At 55.4% G+C, this 19,637-nt stretch overlaps 1 protein-coding gene across 34 annotated transcripts in view; it reads left to right on the forward strand.

The window, feature by feature from the left end:
* DTX2 (deltex E3 ubiquitin ligase 2) overlaps positions 1-19,637 on the forward strand; it is a 47,757-nt gene that overhangs the window by 22,920 nt on the left and 5,200 nt on the right. For 19 of the 34 annotated variants that reach the window (XM_078355347.1, XM_078355343.1, XM_078355422.1 and 16 more), the window contains 3 exons: positions 7,791-7,891; positions 13,678-13,818; positions 18,925-18,998. In XM_078355347.1, the coding sequence (XP_078211473.1) occupies positions 7,791-7,891; positions 13,678-13,818; positions 18,925-18,998 (316 nt within the window). The remainder of the gene's footprint in view (positions 1-7,790; positions 7,892-13,677; positions 13,819-18,924; positions 18,999-19,637) is intronic. The other 15 variants (XM_078355390.1, XM_078355379.1, XM_078355468.1 and 12 more) reach the window with 1 other exon arrangement.

A 19,637-nucleotide genomic window follows, 5' to 3' on the forward strand; every position in this document is an offset into this window, starting at 1 on the left:
TTAATACATCTTAATTTTATTTATTACTATTTTTTTTTTTTTTGAGACGGAGTTTCGCTCTTGTTACCCAGGCTGGAGTGCAATGGCACGATCTCGGCTCACCGCAACCTCCGCTTCCTGGGTTCAGGCAATTCTCCTGCCTCAGCCTCCTGAGTAGCTGGGATTACAGGCACATGCCACCATGCCCAGCTAATTTTTTGTATTTTTAGTAGAGACAGGGTTTCACCATGTTGACCAGGATGGTCTCGATCTCTTGACCTCCTGATCCACCTGCCTCGCTGGGATTACAGGCTTGAGCCACCACTCCCGGCCTATTTATTACTATTTTTAGAGATAGGGTTTTGCCCTGTTGCCCAGGCTGGAATATTATTCCACAGTGGTGCAATCGTGGTTCACTGCAGGCTCAAACTCCTGTGCTCAAGTGATCCTCCTGCCTCAGCCTCCTGAGTAGCTGAGACCACAGGTGCACACTACCACACCTGGCTAATTTTTCAATTTTATGTGGCGGCAAAGTCTTGCTGTGTGGTTCAGGCTAGTCTTGAATTCCTGGCCTCAAGCAGTCCTCTTGCCTCAGCCTTCCAAAGTGCTGAGATTACAGGCGTGAGCCACCACGCCTGGACCAAAAGGCCTCTTGAGGGATGAGCTAGGAGGAGGCCAGTAGATGGGAGGGTGCTGGGCTTTGGGTGGGTCAGAGTTTTCCTGGGCAGCTTCCCACCGTGAGTATCTGGGTCAGTCTGTTTCAGAGAACAGTGTGCTCTATCTGCTGGCCCAGGAGGGTTTTTAGTGGCACTGGGACTTCTGTCAGCTCTGTTCCACCCAGCCTCCTGGAGCGTCTTAAGTTCTTAGGAATTATTTTGGATAGTGCTGGAGCTGGGATTCGGGAGTTAAGTCAAGTGACTTCATGTGGCTTTGTTCCTTTCTCTGGTAGCCGGCCCCGTCGGTCTTCCCTAAACCATTTCTGTCTCCCCCAGTATTTCTCTGGGGTCGCTGTTCCCAGCCTGAGGGCCTGCAGAAGTGCTGGTGTGGGCCAGGCAAGTTACGGGAAAGAAGGTGCCTGGGCCAGACAGTCTTCCCTTGGTGCTGGGCTGGGCATGCTGCAGCTTGCCCCACGTTGTAAGCCAGGAGGGAACCAGGCCAGCCGGCTCTGTTAGTGGAAACAGCCTAAAAGGAGCCTGCCTCCTGGGGTAGGTGTAGGTATATCCTGATTCCTTTGGTTTTTCTGGAGCTGGGAGAGGTGTAATTCACCTGCCCGGACCTATCCACGTGCTGACAAACAGGCTTTTCCCCTGCCTAATTTGTAGTGAGGCCCTCTGCAGTTAACCCTGTTCTGATGGGTGTAGAGCCAGACGCTGGGCTTAGTAAATACCGGACCTGTTAACCCAGCAGGTGGTAACTCACAGCCAAGTGTGTGTCAACAGCATTAGGTGAAAGTTACTTTGGAAGTGAGGGGGCAGGCAGGGCAGGTGGGGCCGTCTGGAGCCAGCACCAGGGGCTGGGGAAACCAGAGGACCGACTTTTGACTGGCAGCCACTGCAAGCCAGTGCAATTGAAACATTTCCTGGAACTCATGTGCACAACTTCTTTGAGCCCCCTGGGAATAGGCAGTGACACAAGGAAGTGTGTCATCGGGGGCTGAGCTGCTGGGTGTAAGTATATTTCCTGGTAGCTGAAGTTGATCCCTTTAAGCATCAAAACTTGTGTTTGAATGATGTTGGGTGGAAATCTTTCTTAAATGTGTCATGCATGCTCTTGTCTTCCTTAATGGAGAGGGTGTGACACTGCTTAGCACTTGGATGGCTTGGGGTGGTGATCATAATCAGCAGCCTGTCACAGCTCAGCCAGGTGAAACCTGTGGGTGTTTGGGCGTTTGGCTCTGTGCTGAATGGCTTGGTGGCCCTACAAAATGGCCTTCAGCTCTCGATGGCTTCCTGCTGTGGTGGCTGCTGCTACTCTTGCCTCTAAAAGAACTCATTTCCTCTTCTTCCTGCTGTCTGTCGCCTGTCTTTTGACTTGCGGGGTTGGAGGGGTTGGAGTCACGGGGCCCAAATGGGGCCTTGCTCCTGACTTGTCATAGGCCCTGGGTCTCTTTTCTTCTGTCTATTTTCTTCTTCTTTTTAGAGACAGGGTCTCCCCTGTCACCCAGGCCAGAGTGCAGTGATTATGGCTCATTGCAGCCTCAAACTCCTGGGCTCAAGGAATCCTACTGCCTCAGCCTCCTGAGTGGCCAGGACTACAGGCTTGTGCCACTGCGCCCAGCTAATTTTTAAATTTTTTGTAGAGATTGTGTCTCACTATTGCCCAGGCGGGTCCCAAACTCTTGGCCTCCCAGAGCACTGGGATTACAAGTGTGAGCCACGACGCCCTGCCTCTGCTTCTTTTTAGCTGAGGGAGGGTTGAACTGGTCAGTTTCTGAGGTTGCCTTCTGCTCTATTATTGCTGTGGTTTTCAGGATGTAATTAGGGCCCTATAGGAAAGTGCCTGGTGGCCCTTAGTGCCTGGCTCTACTTCCCTCTGCTCCCCCAAGACCTGGACCCCATGGATATTTGTCCTAGGCCTCACTACTACTCTGGCATCCTTTGGGAATCATCCTCATTGGTAGAGAAATTGAGGCTCGGGAAGGGGACTTGACATGCCCAGGACACACGGCTTTGAGTGGGAGCATAAGCTTCTAGCATCGTCTCCGGCCTCCACATCTCATGCTCCTGAGTCCCAGGCCGGGGCTGGCTGCCAGCCCGTCTCAGAGTGTAGACTTGGAGAGTGCTTTGGATCTCCTTAGTCTCCAGCCTCCTGGCTTTGCCTCTCGCCCTGCATAGAAAGCTCAAAATCGGGCCGGGCGCGATGGCTCACACCTGTAATCCCAGCACTTTGGGAGGCCGAGGCAGGAGGATCACAGGGTCAAGAGATTGAGACCATCCTGGCCAACATGGCAAAGCCCCGTCTCTACTTAAATACAACAATTAGGCAGTAGTGGTGGCGCATGCCTGTAATCCCAGCTACTTGGGAGGCTGAGGCAGGAGAATCTCTTGAACCCGGTGGGCAGAGGTTGCACTGAGCCGAGATGACGCCACTGTATTCCAGCCTGGCAACAGAGCAAGACTCCATCTCAAAAGAAAAGAAAGCTCAAAGTCCTCGTGTCTCATGTCTCCTGCTGTGTTTGGGAGCTCCTGGAGATGGTCCCAGACAGGAAAGCTAGGGAGGGCCTAATAGCTAGACCAGGAGGGTGCCTGAGGCCATGACTATTGGGAATTCTCAGAGGACACTTCAGGAAGCGAGTGGTGCCCCCATCTGGGAACATTCTGCAGGTCTGAGCCCTCTGAGGATGGGGAGAGTGACTGATAACCTCTGAGGTTCCGTCCACCCCAGGGGCCCCCATCTTGGGAACCTCTGGATCCTTGTATGGTTCAGTTCCTAGAGGTCATGGCAGGGACACATGTGGGGGAGGAACTGTGATCATATGGGGACGGGGGGGATATTTTTAGACTCCTGGTTGCTGCCCTCCAGCCGCACGGTGAGAGCCCATTGGAAGCCTCCCTCCCCGTGCTGCTGCCGCTGCTTCCTGCTCTAGTCCTTGGTGGTGGAACCTAGAAGCAGGCCTTCTCATTCAGATATGTGCCACTCCCTGGTGAAGGGAGACCCCACTTACTGGGGTTTTTCTGCGGGGTGGAGCAGCCAGGTACCTCATCTCTAGGGGGGCACCATGGGCTTGCAGTGCCAAGCTTCAGCTTTTTGGGTTCCAGCTAAGGGCTTGAGCTCAGTGCTGCCCTGAGTGTAAGTGAATGCCTTCAATTACAGAAACTTAAGAGTTTCAGAGACCATCAGAGATGATCTACTTTCCTTTTAAAAAAAAAAAAAAAAAAAAAAAATGCTGGGCACAGTGGCTCACACCTGTAATCCCAGCACTTTGGGAGGCCAAGGCAGGTGGATCACTTGAAGTCAGGAGTTAGAGACCAGCCTGGCCAACATGGTGAAACCTCATCTCTACAAAAAATACAAAAATTAGCGGGCTGTGGTGGCACACGGCAGTAATCCCAGCTACTTGGGAGGCTGGGGCAGGAGAATCGCTTGAGCCTAGGAGACAGAGAGGTTGCAGTCAGCTGAGATCAGACCACTGCGTTCCAGCCTGGGTGACAGAGCAAGACTCCGAAGAAAAAAATAAAGAGAAAAGTTGAAACAGGCTGAGGAAAAGGAGGGGCCTGCTCCAAATGAATGAAACTGAGTGTTAAGGAGAGCCAGGACCTTGACCCAGGTATCCTGACTCCCTGCCTGCCCTTCTTGGCATTGTCAGGGCCCTCAGATCCACTGCCAGCCTTGCCTTTGGACGGGGCTACCTGAGGAGAGCAAGAATCGGCTGTTTGCTTAGCACGGCCACACAGGCAGTCCTGTTTGAGAACAGCCAGTAAACAGACTCAAGCAGGCCGTGCACGGTGGCTCATGCCCACAATCCCAGCGCTTTGGGAGGCTGAGGTGGGAGGATTTCTTGAGGCCAGGAGTTTCAGACCAGCCTGGACAACATAGCAGGATTCTGTCTCTATATATATATAAAAGAAATTAGCCAAGTGTGGTGGTGCTGACCTCTAGTCCCAGCTACTCAGGAAGCTGAGTTGGAAGGATCACTTGAGCCCAGGACGTAGAGGCTACAGTGAGCTATGTTTGCACCACTGCACTCCAGCCTGGGTGACAGAGCAAGACTTTGTCTCTAAAACAAAACCCAAGAACACCCCAAACTCGAGTGCCTCTCTTTGCCCAGGCAAATACTGGCCGCATCAGCCCCAGCTGGGTGTGAGGTGTCCTGCTTTGGAAGAGAACTAGCCAGCTTCTTGTAGTTGCCACCAGCATGATCTGTGATGTGGGGCAGGTGGTAGGGAAGGATCTTGGGCAGTCCCAAGACATTGTCTGTGGGCAGGCAGCAGCTGCTTTGTGGTAGCTGTAAGGACAGCACAGTAGCCTGAGCTCCCTCATGTCCTGAGCAGCTTCCCTGCTCCTTGTCTGACCTGGGCCCTGTCCTGGGGAGATCCAGTGTAGGGTCTGTGAGAGAGTATTTCATCATCTTCAGATTTTATCATCTCAAGTGGGTGGGGATGGATGGGAGGAGCTGGCACTGTCTCAGCCGTTTACACCAGTGTTCTCAGTACAGGGCTCCCTCCCAAACCATCATGGCATGTATTTGTTATTTTTTTAAAAATGATGACTTAGGCCAGGTACAATGGCTCAAACCTGTGATCCCAGCACTTTGGGAGGACAAGGCAGAAGAAACACTTCAGGGCAAGAATTTCAGACCAGCCTGGGCATCATAGCAGGACTCCGCTCTCTACAAAACAATAACAACAACAGCAACAAAAACCCTTAAAAATTGGTTGAACATAGTGGTGTACACCTGTGGTCCCGGCTACTAGGGAGGCCAAGGCCGGAGGATCACTCGAGCCCGGGAAGTTGCAGCTGCAAAGAAGTGTGATCACAGCACTGTAGCGAGCAGCTCTGTGCGCAGCGTGCTTCCACTGTCACGCTGCCGACATACCCCTGCCTTTAAAACAAAAAGAAATAGGATGACTTAAGATCAAGTGAGTGGCTGGGCACAACTCATGCCTGTAATCCCAGCACTTTGGGAGGCCCAGGTGGGCAGATCACCTCCTCAGGTCAGGAGTTCGAGACCAGTGTGACCAACATGGTGAAACCCCGTCTCTACTAAAAATAAAAAAATTAGCCAGGCACAGTGGTGCACGTCTGTAACCCCAGCTACTCAGGAGGCTGAGGCAGGAGAATTGCCTGAACCCAGGAGGCGGAGGTTGCGGTGAGCCGAGATCGCGCCATTGCACTCCAGCCCGGGCCACAGAGCAAGACTCCATCTCAAAAAAAAAGAACGAAGACCCATTGAGTGACTTGAACATAGTCATTGTACGGAGCAAAACCCTCATGTTAAAAAACAAACCAAAAACAATGCTTTTTTTTTTTTTTCTGTAGAAGTTAGGTTTCCAGAGAAGTCACAAAAATAGTTATTTCCGCACATTGCTCACCTGGCTGCTTCTGACATAACATCTTTCATGACTGCGGTGCAGTTGTCGAACCAGAAAATTAAATGCTCCTAAGTGTTTCCTTCTTGATTCTTCACTGGTTTCCCCCGACTGTCCCGTCTGCCTCAGGGTCCAACCCTGGGTCCCCCTTTGCTCCCAGTTCTCACCCTCCCCACCCTCCTCTGGGCTGGAACAGTTGGACAGTCTCTCTCATCTTTCATTACCTACTTACTTTCAAAGAGGAGCTTTGTTGAACGTCCCTCAATTTGAGTTTGTCTTACATTTTCCCACGTTTGGACAAAAGATAATGCCCTTTATTATTTATTTCTTTTTTGACAGAGTCTCCAGCCCAGGCTGGAGTACAGTGGCGAGATCATAGCTCACTGCAGCCGTGAACTCCCAGGCTCAAGTGATCCTCCTGCCTCAGCCTGCCTCCCAAGTAGCTGGGACCACAGGTGCCTGCCACGCCACCTGGCTAGTTATTTTTTAGAGATGGGATCTTGACTGTTGCCCAGGATAGAGAATTCATTTTTGACATTAAATCCCCCCAAAATGGTGTTGCATTCCTCCCAGAGCATCTTCTCATGGGTTTGTGATATTGACTTGTCTGTTACTGGTGATAATGGTCATGATCATTTGTTAAAATGGTTTCTGCCAGGTTTCTCTGCATAGGTGCTATGAGAGCCTGCCTCTGTGTGTGTGTGTGTGTGTGTGTGTGTGTGTGTGTGTGTGTGTGATGGAGTCTCGCTCTATCGCCCAGGCTGGAGTGCAGTGGTGTGATCTTGGCTCGCTGCAACCTCCGCCTCCCGGGTTCAAGTGATTCTCCTGCCTCAGCCTCCTGAGTAGCTGGGATTGCCATTGTGTGCCACCACCCCCAGCTCATTTTTTGTATTTTTAGTAGAGACGGGGGTTTCACTGTGTTAGCCAGGATACTTTTTTTTTTTTCGAGACGGAGTTTCACTCTTGTTACCCAGGCTGGAGTGCAATGGCGCGATCTTGGCTCACTGCAACCTCCACCTCCTGGGTTCAAGCAATTCTCCCGCCTCAGCCTTCTGAGTAGCTGGGATTACAGGCACGCACCACCATGCCCAGCTAATTTTTTGTATTTTTTTAGTAGAGACGGGGTTTCACCATGTTGACCAGGATGGTCTCGATCTCTTAACCTCATGATCTACCCTCCCCAGCCTCCCAAAGTGCTGGGATTACAGGTGTGGCCACCGTGCCCAGCCTGAGAGCCTGCAGTTTGATGACAGAGTGCAAAACGTCTTTTTTCTCTTTTTATTTTCTTTCTTCACAACAGGTATGAAATGATTGTTTTCAGAGTCTTCCTTTTTTTTTTTTTTAAGATAAGGTCTCACTATGTTGCTCAGGCTGGAGTGCAGTGATATGATCATGGGTCACTGCAGCCTTGACCTCCTAGGCTCAAGCCATCCTTCTGCCTCAGCCTCCCAAGTACAGGTGCACATCATCACACATGGCTCATTTTAAAAATTTTTTGTGGAAATGGAGTCTCACTATGTTGCCCAGGCTGGTCTCAAACTTCTGGCTTCAAGTGATCCTCCCACCTCATCCTCCCAAAGTGCTGGGAGTACAGGTATGAGCCACCAAACCCCTCTGAGTCTCTGAATTGCCCAGGAAAACAAAACCAAAAGCCTCCACAGAGAGGCAGCCAAGGAACATGAAAGCGTCAAGGTGCCCCAGTAGCCCCCCCTGGGGCCGTGATGCAGTGTTTCTCTCGCTCTCATTTCTGATAAGTCACCTCTGCTTTGTTTTCTCCCCCAGTTTCTCCTTCCCCAGCGGTCCCTTGAGCAGCTCGGGGAGCGTCCCTGCCACCGTGCCTGTGCAGATGCCAAAGCCCAGCAGAGTCCAGCAGGCCCTCGCAGGTAGGTGCCTGCTCTCGGGCTGCACAGCCCCGAGGGACCTGGTGGGGAGGAAATTGTGGTGTGGGGCCTTGTCACCCTCTGGATCCTCGGGCTCCTGGGGGAACAGTCCCTCTTTCTGGTATTGGTGTCACCCCAGAGTGAGCCCAGGCATCCCTCCTTTGGCTCTCTGGGGATGTGGGATCTGATGACCGTGGGTGCCAGGTGCAGACCTTTTCACAACCTTTAAAATTTTTGCATCGAATTGCATTCTATTTATTTATGAGACAGTCTCGCTCTGTCGCCCAGGCTGGAGTACGATGGCGTGATCTCGGCTTACCGCAACCTCTGCCTCCTGGATTTAAGCGATTCTTCTGCCTCAACCCCCCAAGTAGCTGGGATTACAGGTGCCCGACACCATGCCTGGCTAAGTTTTTGTATTTTTAGTAGAGATGGGGTTTCACTATGTTGGCCAGGCTGTTCTCAAACTCCTGACCTCGTGATCTCAAACCCCTGATCTCGTGATCTGCCCTCCTTGGCCTCCCAAAATGCTGCAATTACAGGGGTGAGCCACCTCACCCAGCCTGAATTGCATTTTATACACACACACACACACACACACACACACACATTTTTTTTTTTTTTTTGAGACAGAGTCTCGGTCTGTTGTCAGGCGCCAGGCTGGAGTGCAGTGGCTCCATCTCAGCTCACTGCAACCTCCGTCTCCCCAGTTCAGGCAATTCTCCTGCCTCAGCCTCCCGAATAGCTGGGACTACAGGCACGTGCCACCACACCCAACTAATTTTTGTATTTTTTAGTAGAGATGGGATTTCAACATGTTGGCCAGGATGGTCTCGATCTCTTGACCTTGTGATCCACCTGCCTCGGCCTCCCAGAGTGCTGGGATTACAGGCATGAGCCACCTCACCCAGCCTACATTGTATTTACAGAGTCACTTTTTTGTCCTGAAATGCTTGAAACATTTCATTAATAGACCTGTTTCTGCTGTAGTTACTCTTATCTTGAATAAGAAGCACCTTTTCTTTGTGGTACTAATCATACCTCTTACATCTTGGAACTGTTTTGGGTTTTAATTTGTTTCATTTCATTTTTTGAGACAGGGTCTCCCTCTGTTGCCCAGGCTGGAGTGCAGTGGCACTAACTTAGCTCACTAAAGTCTTGAACTCCTGGGCCCAAGCAATCCTCCCACCTTAAAGATCCTTAAAAATACCTACAGCTGACCCCCATGCCCATTCTATTTTAGCAGCCTGGCTCTCAGGGTTTTTAGAAGCTCCACAGGTGGCAGGGTTTTTTTTTTTTTTTTTGAGATGGCATCCTGCTGTGTCACCCAAGGTGGAATGCAGTGTCAGAATCTCAGCTCACTGCAACCTCTGCCTCCCAGATTCAACCATTTCTCCCACCTCAGCCTCCTGAGTAACTGGGATTACAGGTGCACACCACCACACCTGGCTAAGTTTTGTATTTTCAGTAGAGATGGGTTTTCCACATGTTGGCCAGGCTGGTCTGGGACTCCTGACCTCAAGTGATCCGCCCACCTCAGCCTCCCAAAGTGCTGTGATTAGCAGGCATGAGCCACTGCGCCTCAGGCACGCGCCACCATGCCCAGCTAAATTTTTGTATTTTTAGTAGAGACGGGGTTTCACCATGTTGACCAGGATGGTCTCGATCTCTTGACCTCGTGATCCACCCGCCTCGGCCTCCCAAAGCGCTGGGATTACAGGCGTGAGCCACCGTGCCCGGCCATTTTCTTTTTCTTGTTTGAAGAGACACGATCTTGCTCTGTCCCCCAGGCTGGAGTGCAGTGGTGCAGTCATAGCTCACTGCAGCTTCCAAACCCTGGGCTGAAGCTATCCTCCTGCCTCAGCCTGCGAGTAGCTGGGATTACAGGCACATACCACCAGGACCTGCTAGTTTTTAATTTTTTGTAGAGACGGGCTCTCACTATGTTGCCCAGGCCGGTCTTGAGCTTCCAGGCTCAGGTCGTCTTCCTGCCTCAGCCTCCTAAAGTGCTGGGATTCCAGGCATAAGCTGCCATGCCCAGCTGGGGTTATTTTCTAACTTCTGGAAAGTGTGAGATACGTAAGGAGGTAGATGACGCTGATGGCGCTCGTGGGGTGATGTAGCGGAATTCAGTCGTGAGTTGGCGTTTTAGGTGAGTCACTGTCATAGTGCAGGTTGGCTGAGAGAGGACAGGCCTGGAGGCAGGGAGGCTGGTGCAGAGCCTGACCTCAGACCTTGGGGGGCACCAGCCAAGGCCTGACCAGCTTTGAGGCAGTGGAATGGAGGGGAGGTTTAGCTTTAAACATGAAGAGGCAGGAGCCATCTGGTGGAAGAAGGGCATTGAATGGGGATGAAGGTAGCCTGAGGTCGGCCGGGGCGCAGCTGCCCATGACTGAGGAGGAGCCTGGGGCTTGGCGTGTGTGTGAATTTATTTCATCCCCAAATCGCTGAGGTGGGGGCTTTTGTCTCCACCTCCATTTGAGGAAACTGAGGCTTGGAGAATTTAAAAATTCTCTGCCAGCCCTTGGCAGAGCTGAGACACAGCCTGGGCCTTCTTGCCTATGACAGTTCTTTGCTGCTGACTCTGGGGGAAGGTTTGGAGGGGACAATGGCTGTGGAGGGGCCAGTGGAGCTGTTCCGGAGCAGTGGGAGTTTTGCCGCGGGCCTCAGAAGAGCAGTCTGGGGTGGAATGGGGTGCCCTTGGCCCCACATGGGAGTGTGTGCACTGCAGAGACCACAGGCAAGACTCTGGGAAGAGCAGCCTGAAGAGAAAAATGGAAGGAGCAGCTGGGGGCGGGGGCGGCGGCAGGAGGGAGGGGAGCTGGGGAAGGGAGACAGAATGAGCCGGACACACCGGCCAGGAAGTTCCCGCCCCACTGAAGGCACCGTGTGGTGCTGTAGGGAAGTCACACTGTACCGTGTGTGCACGTGCTTGTGTGTGGCCGTGGTGGCATTTGAGACAGGTTGTGGGTAAACAGACGGGGCCCCCACACGATTCCTCACAGCCCAGCTCCTTCCAGCTCCGGGGCTCTCTAGAGCCTTCATGGCCAGACCTGACAGTGAGTGACCTCTGAGGCCATGAAACTGATGTCGCCGTGTCCTCTGTAATGACACAGAGTGCCCTGGGTGTGGGGTTTGCACCTGCCCCTTCCCCTGCTCCTGAGGCTGAAGGTCCTTTCAGGCTGTGTCCCGAATTGTCCTTCCTGTTCTCTGTCTCCATGGCTCTCAGAGCAATCCTGGAGCAAAGCAGTCTATCTTACTGGTGGGGGAAACAGGCGGGAGCCACCTAGGCCTGGTCCAGGCTAGGAAATAGGAGAGTGTGGATGCTGTGTGGACTGCTGCCTCCCCCAGTTCAAGGCTCAGCGTTGGCACCTGGTGGGGGAGCGTTGTCTAGCGGACCAGGCACTGAGAGGCGCCTGGCCAGCCCCCCACCCCCACCAGAGCCAGGCTGGAGAGCAAAGTGTCCTGTCACGCTGGTGTGCTTGTGGGTTGAGGAATTATACCACGCCCGGCTGCAGAGAGACGAGCCTTTGCACACAGGGTTTACAAGCAGGAGGCCATGCTGTGGAGGGACTGGGTGCTGGAGGCACTGCTTCCAGGTGACAGCTCCCCTGGCTGTGGCATAGCCCTGCCCCTCCTTTATCAGGTGCGGGCAGGGGCTGTGAGGCTGGGGCCAGGATCCCCATCACCGACCTGGTCACAGCAGCAGTCCATCCACAGCTCACACTGCTGCCCCGAGCAGGGGAAGGTGTCAGCAGCCTGCCCAGGAATGCGCAGCTGGTGAGGGCTGGCACTGTGCTCAAACCCAGGCTGGGGAGATCAGAGCGCACAGAGGAGAGGCTTGGATCTGAGCCCTGGCCCTTGGTATTAGAAGGAAGGGTGTTTGCAAGTTGGAAGTGAGAGTCTGTGCATGGGGGCTTCAAACAGGTGGAGAAAAAGACTGGCTCTCTGAGTTATTCAGGTGATTTGGGGGCTGTCAGGATTTTGGGGGCTGTCCTGAACCTCCTCCTCTCCGGGCTTCTGGGTTGAAACGTGTTTGTCACTTGAATTCAGGGGAGTGCGGCCTCCTGGGGGCTGGTGGTGGCCCAGGGATGTCTCCTCCTCAGCAAAAAGAGTGCTGCGGCCTCCCAGGGACCAAGCGCTGCCCAGGCACTGGAGATGCAGCCTGGGCCAGATCCCCACCTCATGGAGCTCCTGCTGGGGGAAAACCATCTATAGAAACAGAGAGTGAAAAACAGGAGTCCAGCAGGGCAGGGGTGGGAGACTTGTAGGGACAGAGCCCTGTTAGGCGGTGTTCCGGGAAGGCACCAGCCTACCGAGGCAGAGCTGCCGCAGAGCCCTGGGTGGGAAGATGCGTTCTGGCCTCTGGTCCTCCCAGAGGCACTGGGTTCTCCTGAGGAAAACTGTGCCTGTCCCCGTCCTCTCCCATCTCTCTGCCGCCCGTGCCCACTTGTCCTCTCCACCCGACATTTAGTTCCCACAGGAGCCGCATTTGAGCCTGGGAACCACCTCGGGATGTTGGGCACATCGCCCTCCCAGCCTCAATCCTCCATCTTCTGATGCGTGCTTTAGTGTCTCTTGCTGAGCGGCCACTGCAGCTCACCCTGCCTGCCTTGGCTATGCTGCCCAGGCTGGTGGCTGGCCTCCGCTTCCGTCCCTAGCCAGGCACATGTGCCAGGTTGAGGAGCCTTGTTCTTCTAGTGAGGGGGTGCTCACCCCCTCAGCCCCTCAGGGGCTCCTCACCCCTGAGTCACACTGTCTGTTCCTGGATGGGGAGTGGGGTCGGGGAGGGCTGGGGTCGCTACCAGCTCCCGCAGGCACCCAGCTGTGCCTAGCCCCTCAGCCAGGTTCTGCAGGCCTGGGAAGCCACCCTTAAGTGATGGTTGAGAAGCTCTGGGCTTCCCCTTTCTCCAGCGAGGAGGTGCTTCTGAGCCTGACTGATGACAGGGAGGACTGCGGAGATGGCACTGGGGAGAATGGGACAGGCTGAGGGTGTGGCAGGAATGGGGTCATCCAGCGGGAGGACACGCTGTGTCCCTGGAAGTGCTGGGTCATCAGGGAGTACAAAGGAGGCTGTGTTGAAGGAGAGTCCCCCAGGACTGGTGTGGGGCTCCCTGCAGGCATCGGGCAGTGGTGAGCACTGGAAAGAGTGGCTGGTTTGTCTCAGCATAGCTGCCGGCTGCAGGCCCACCCTCCACCAAGGGTACCAGAGCCACAGCCTGGGGCTTTGCTGCAGCCCAGCCCTCACAGGATGGGGACTCCGCAGTGTGGGAGCAGGCCCAGGGGCCACGTTCCTGCCTGCCCACGCTAGCACTGTCACTGAAGGCGGTGGCACCTAGATCAGCCAGGAGGGGCATGGAGGCTGGAGGCCTAGTGACCCAGAGCCAGGAGGGCTGGGAGCTCCTGGGGAAGCTGAGCCCTTGAAGCCAGTCCCGCCCAGGAGACCCCATTCCCTGGGTGGCTTCCTAGAGTGGCGTCCTCCGCCCTCTGCTCTCATGAAGTCACTAGCCCCGCCCACACTCAGAGGGCATGGGCTGGTCTGTTGCTTGTAGAGAAACCTGTGAGCCCTGGGGCTGGGGCTGCCATGAGCCAGGCTGCCCCACCCCTCTGATTCCTGGCCTGGGTAGTCCAGGTGGCCCCCAGAGGCCACATTCCCCAGCAACACGTGTGAGTCCCCATGGCCACTGATGGTGTCACGTCCTTGGCCTGAGCAGGGTTTGTTGGCGTCACATGCCGAATGAGTCTTCTAATGTCTCCCTCTCTGCGTGTCTGATCTCGCACCCGTGCAGGCATGACGAGTGTTCTGATGTCAGCCATTGGACTCCCTGTGTGTCTTAGCCGCGCACCCCAGCCTGCCAGCCCTCCCGCCTCCCGTCTGGCCTCTAAAAGTCACAGCTCAGTTAAGAGATTGAGGAAAATGTCCGTGAAAGGTAGTTCCTGTTCCCAAATGCTCGCTGGCCTTTGCTAAGCCTCCCCCGCCTCGCTGCCTCTGACTCTCCTGCACAGACGCTCTTCTTTCTCTCTGCTCCCTGTTCCCTGGGGGGATGGGCTCAGTGGCCCTTCTCCCTGCCCCCACTCAGCAGCAGAGGTGGCCCCTGGGAGCTGACTTTCCGCCACAGCCCCAGAGTTCAGCTCCTCTCCTCCAGTTACAACTGGCACAAGAGGGGCTTGTTCTTGAGGATTTTGTGATTTTTGTAAGGACTAAGGTGTGGGTGAGAAGCAGGGCCTGGCTCACCGTGTGGGTACAACCGTCCTTTCCACCAGGGACAGTGTGTGTCTCAGGAAAGGCCCCCAGACAGTGGCCAAGTCTGCTGCCTTGACCGCCAGCCCCGAGTGGCCGACACATGACTGCTTGAAAAGGGAACTCAGGGACCCCTGCCCTGCCTGCTGCATGGCCAGGAAGGAGGGGCTTTAGGACTATAGCAGGTTCGAGACATTAGAGCAGGACCTGCTCGGAGCACCCTGCGTGGCAAGTTCTGAACCTTTCCCAAGCGGTGCTGGCCCTGCCTCCACCCCTGGGCCATGGAAGTGTGGACTGCGGCCAGCCCAGATACTCTTGAGTCGGCGTGGTGGTGGGCAGGGATGGTGGCCGTTGGCCCTGCCAGCCCTCAGTGGCTGTGTGATCTCAGCAGGTCCTCCTGGAGCCTCCGCTTTGCAGTGCCTGGCATGCAGCAAGGGTGGCTTCTGATCGTGCCTGACCTCCAGCCCACAGTCGAGGGGGTGAGCTCAGGGAGGGGTGGGCCAGGAGCTCTTGCCCCTAGCCCAGGGCTCTGCACGCCCAGCCTTTCCCCTGCCCTGGAGGAGGAGCCAGACGGGTGGACAGGCTGGGCTGGCAGCCTTCTGTGGCACTCGGGTTTACCTGGGAAGGACACGCTCTTGGCAGGTCACCTGGCTGGCCCCTTTTGAGACTCATGGCTAATGGAAAGGTCCTTCTGTTCCCAAAGGCTGCAAGGACTGGGGTGGGTGGGTGGGGTAGGATGCTGTGCCCGGCCTCACCAGGGCTGGACAGAGGCGAGGCCCAGGCTCACTCGGAGATGGCTCTGGAGTCCACAGGCTTTTCCAAAAGAAAAGGCACCCCTCAGCCTGAGTAGGAGATTCCGGGCACACAGATAGCTGCCCTGAGCTGGGGGCCATCGGTCTGGTCGGGCTTTCTCACCACAGTGACTGGAGTGTGGGTCCGGGCAGTCTGTATGGGTGGGTGTGGAGGTGTAGGGTGTGTGTGTGTGGAGGTGGGGGGTGGGGGTGTGATGGTGTGTGGGTGTGGGTGGAGGTGTGCGTGGGGTGTGGAGGTGTGGGGTTTGTGGGGTTTGTGGATGTGTGGGGTTTATGGGGTGTGTGGAGGTATGTGGGTGTGGGATGTGTGGTTGTTGGTGAAGGTGTGGGATATGTGGAAGTGGGGGGTATATAGGTGTGGGGTTTGGGGGTGTGGGGGAGTGTGTGGAGGTGTGGGTGTGGGGTATGTGGGTTTGGGTGAGGTGGGTGTGTGTGGGGTATGTGGAGGTGGGGGTTGTGTGGGTGTGGGGTGTGGGGGTGTGAGGAGTATGTGGAGGTGGGGGTGTGTGGGTGTGTGGTGTGGGGTGGGGCTGTGTATGGGATATGTGGAGGTGGGGGATGTGTGCATGGGTGTGGGGTGGGTGTGTGTGGGGTATGTGGAGGTGTGTGGTGTGTGGGGTATGTGGAGGTGGGGGTAAGGGGATGTGGAGGTGTGGGGTGTAGGTATGTGTGGGGTGTGGGTGGTGTGAGGTGTGGGGCGTGAGTGTGGGTGGAGGTGTGGGGTGTCAGTGTGGATGTGTGAGGGGTGGGGTGGGTGTGTGGGGGGTATGTGGGTGTGGGTGTGAGTGGAGGTATGAGGTATGTGGGTGTGGTGTGAGGTATGTGGGTGTGGGTGTGAGTGGTGTGAGGTATGTGGGGTATGGGTGTGTGTGGGATATGTGGGTGTGGGTGTGAGTGGTGTGAGGTGTGGGTGTGATGTGAGGTGTGGGTGAGTGGTGGGTGTGAGTGGAGGTGTGAGGTATGTGGGGTGTGGGTGTGAGTGGAGGTGTGAGGTATGTGGGTGTGGGTGTGAGTGGAGGTGTGAGGTATGTGGGGTGTGGGTGTGAGTGGAGGTGTGAGGTATGTGGGGTGTGGGTGTGAGTGGAGGTGTGAGGTATGTGGGTGTGGGTGTGAGTGGAGGTGTGAGGTATGTGGGGTGTGGGTGTGAGTGGAGGTGTGGGGTAAGTGGGTGTGGGTGTGAGTGGAGGTGTGAGGTATGTGGGGTGTGGGTGTGAGTGGAGGTGTGAGGTATGTGGGTGGGTGTGAGTGGAGGTGTGAGGTATGTGGGTGTGGGTTTGAGTGGAGGTGTGAGTTATGTGGGTGTGGGTGTGAGTGGAGGTGTGAGTTATGTGGGTGTGGGTGTGAGTGAAGGTGTGAGGTATGTGGGGTGTGGGTGTGAGTGGAGGTGTGAGTTATGTGGGTGTGGGTGTGAGTGGAGGTGTGAGGTATGTGGGGTGTGGGTGTGAGTGGAGGTGTGAGGTATGTGGGTGTGGGTTTGAGTGGAGGTGTGAGTTATGTGGGTGTGGGTGAGTGGAGGTGTGAGGTATGTGGGTGTGGGTGTGAGTGGAGGTGTGAGGTATGTGGGGTGTGGGTGTGAGTGGAGGTGTGAGTTATGTGGGTGTGGGTGTGAGTGGAGGTGTGAGGTATGTGGGGTGTGGGTGTGTAAGGTATGTGGGTGGGTGTGAGTGGAGGTGTGAGGTATGTGGGGTGTGGGTGTGAGTGGAGGTGTGAGGTATGTGGGTGTGGGTTTGAGTGGAGGTGTGAGTTATGTGGGTGTGGGTGTGAGTGGAGGTGTGAGGTATGTGGGTGTGGGTGTGAGTGGAGGTGTGAGGTATGTGGGTGTGGGTTTGAGTGGAGGTGTGAGTTATGTGGGTGTGGGTTTGAGTGGAGGTGTGGGGTAAGTGGGTGGGTGTGAGTGGAGGTGTGAGGTATATGGGGTGTGGGTGCGTGAGGTATGTGGGTGTGGGTGTGAGTGGTGTGAAGTATGTGGGTGTGGATGTGTGTGAGGTATGTGTGGGTGTGAGTGGAGGTGTGAGGTATGTGAGGTGTGGGTGTGTGGGGTATGTGGGTGTGGGTGTGAGTGGAGGTGTGAATTATGTGGGTGTGGGTTTGAGTGGAGGTGTGGGTTAAGTGGGTGGGTGTGAGTGGAGGTGTGAGGTATATGGGGTGTGGGTGCGTGAGGTATGTGGGTGTGGGTGTGAGTGGTGTGAAGTATGTGGGTGTGGATGTGTGAGGTATGTGTGGGTGTGAGTGGAGGTGTGAGGTATGTGAGGTGTGGGTGTGTGTGGGGTATGTGGGTGTGGGTGTGAGTGGAGGTGTGAGGTATGTGGGGTGTGGGTGTGTAAGGTATGTGGGTGGGTGTGAGTGGAGGTGTGGGGTAAGTGGGTGGGTTTGAGTGGAGGTATGAGTTATGTGGGTGTGGGTTTGAGTGGAGGTGTGGGGTAAGTGGGTGTGGGTGTGAGTGGAGGTGTGAGGTATATGGGGTGTGGGTGCGTGAGGTGTGTGGGTGTGAGTGGTGTGAAGTATGTGGGTGTGGATGTGTGTGGGGTATGTGGGTGTGGGTGTGAGTGGAGGTGTGAGGTGTGGGGTATGGGTGTGGGGTACGTGGGTGTGTGGAGGTGTGGGGTGTGGGTGTGTGGAGGTGTGGGGTGTGGGTGTGGGGTATGTGGGTGTGGGTGTGAGTGGCGGCATGGGGTGCATGGGTGTGCATGGTGTGTGGGTGTATGTGGGGTGTGGGGTATGTGGACTAGCAGTGGGGGTGGGTATGGTCTTGCCAGCAGCCTCCCTCCAGGTCACAGTAGCAGACGCCATCATAGCAGTTCCTTACCTTGGTTAGATACTCGGCTTCCCCACTTGAGATCAGGGAACGGAGGCCCAGTGGTGACATGATTGGGTCAGAGCAAGAGAACCAGAATCAAACAGTCTGTGCCGACTCCAGCCTCTGCCCCACCAGGCCACCTCCCTGTCAAACTCTCCCCTCTGGCTCCTTCTGGTCTAGGGGGATTTGGGCTGGTGCCGATATGAGCCCTCAAGCTTAGGAGTCTCTGCAGCACCTGCTGGTGGCCATGAGTTTGGGTTCAAACCAGAGCCCCTTCTGTCCTGGAGTCTGGGGCCACCAGCAGCCCCACCATGACCTTGGGGTGGAGCCCCTGCCAGGAGCGCATCCACGGGCGGTACTGGACTCTGTTGCTCTTTCGCTCCCGCTCGGGCTTGGCTGCTGTCCTCGGTTCTGCTACTCCTGCCATCTAGAGAACGCCCCGGGCCGTTCGAATCCTCACCAGCTCAGGGAGCTTCTTGTCCGTAGCAGGGGACTTACTGGATGCAGGGTGTGGTGTGTATGGAGATGCAGCCCTTCTCCCTCCAGCTTCATGCATGTGTGCACAGACAGTGAGGCCGTCAGGATGAGTTCCTGCCATGTCTCGGCGCCTTTCCAGAGTTGCTGGGCTTAGGAGCCAGTCGGCGTGTGATAGACCCTCCCAGTCAGAGGCAGGTGTTTCCTGTGACTGTCGGGTGGCAGTAGGCGTGCGTGCAGGTGCCCCTATGCACTGGACCCAAGCTCCCTTTTCCCTGCCATGTTCATGCGAGAGTAATGCAAATTGAATCGAACTGTGTGGCCACGGCGCCCTCTGGAGTAGTTTGTGCTCACAGCTGCTGTCTGACTCTTCTGGGCAGCCTCGGAAGTGCCTGGGTTTCCTCACTGAATGTGCGTGGGGATGCAGCTCCCAGGAGACTGTGCTGCTGTTTCTTCTCCTCTTCTGCGTCCTCCAGGGCTCCTGGGGCTGAGCCAGGTCTCCAGGTTGTGGGGCTGGGGAAGGCTTTGCTGGGCGGAGCTCAGGGCTCTGTGTCTGGCGCTGAGCTCTCTCATCCCGCACGCTGGCCTCCCTTTCTGGGCCCCTGTCTCGTTTCCTCCTGGCAGCTTGGATCTCCCCCATGACTTCTCACCTTCTGGCCTCCTCTCCAGCCTGTGCTCCTCGGCACACTGCTCATGTTCTTCTCTCTTCTAGGAGGCACCCCGAAGCCAGAACCAGAGCAGGTCATAAAAAACTACACGGAAGAGCTGAAACTGCTCCCAGATGAGGTTCGTGTCTTGGGAGCTGGCTGCCTTTGTTTCTGTTTGGAAACAACTCCAGATGGAAAGGACACCCACCCCTTCTTGCTGGAAGGGTGCTTCCCAGGGTTCTCTGGGTGCCAGGGCCTTGCTCCAGGCACTTTGGTTTCATCTCCCAGCCTCCCTAGCCCCACATCGTTATGATGAGCTTTGCACTTAAGGAGCTGAATGCCCCTCCTCTCCCAGCCCTGGCTTCTCTGTAGCCTGATGGCCGTCCTGGGAACAGGAATCCCGGAGACAGGATGGTCCCGCCTGCCCCATTCTTCACTGTATGGACGCTGGTGTAGAAGTGAGGTGGCCTCGTCCAGGTGGCTGTCCTCCCTGCTGGCTGTTGGGAGAGCTGGTCAAGGTTCCTGTTTGTTCGTTTGCTTGTTTTTGAGACAGAGTTTCACTCTTGTTGCCCAGGCTGGAGAACAATGGTGCAATCTCGGCTCACCGAAAACTCTGCTTCCCAGGTTCAGGCAATTCTCCTGCCTCAGTCTCCTGGGTAGCTGAGATTACAGGTGTGCAGCAACACTTCTGGCTAATTTTGTAATTTTTTTTTTTTTTTTAATAGAGACAGGGTTTCTCCATGTCGGTCAGGTTAGTCTCAAACTGCCAACCTCAGGT

Source organism: Callithrix jacchus, chromosome 2, assembly GCF_049354715.1.
Source record: "Callithrix jacchus isolate 240 chromosome 2, calJac240_pri, whole genome shotgun sequence".
NCBI lineage: Eukaryota > Metazoa > Chordata > Mammalia > Primates > Cebidae > Callithrix > Callithrix jacchus.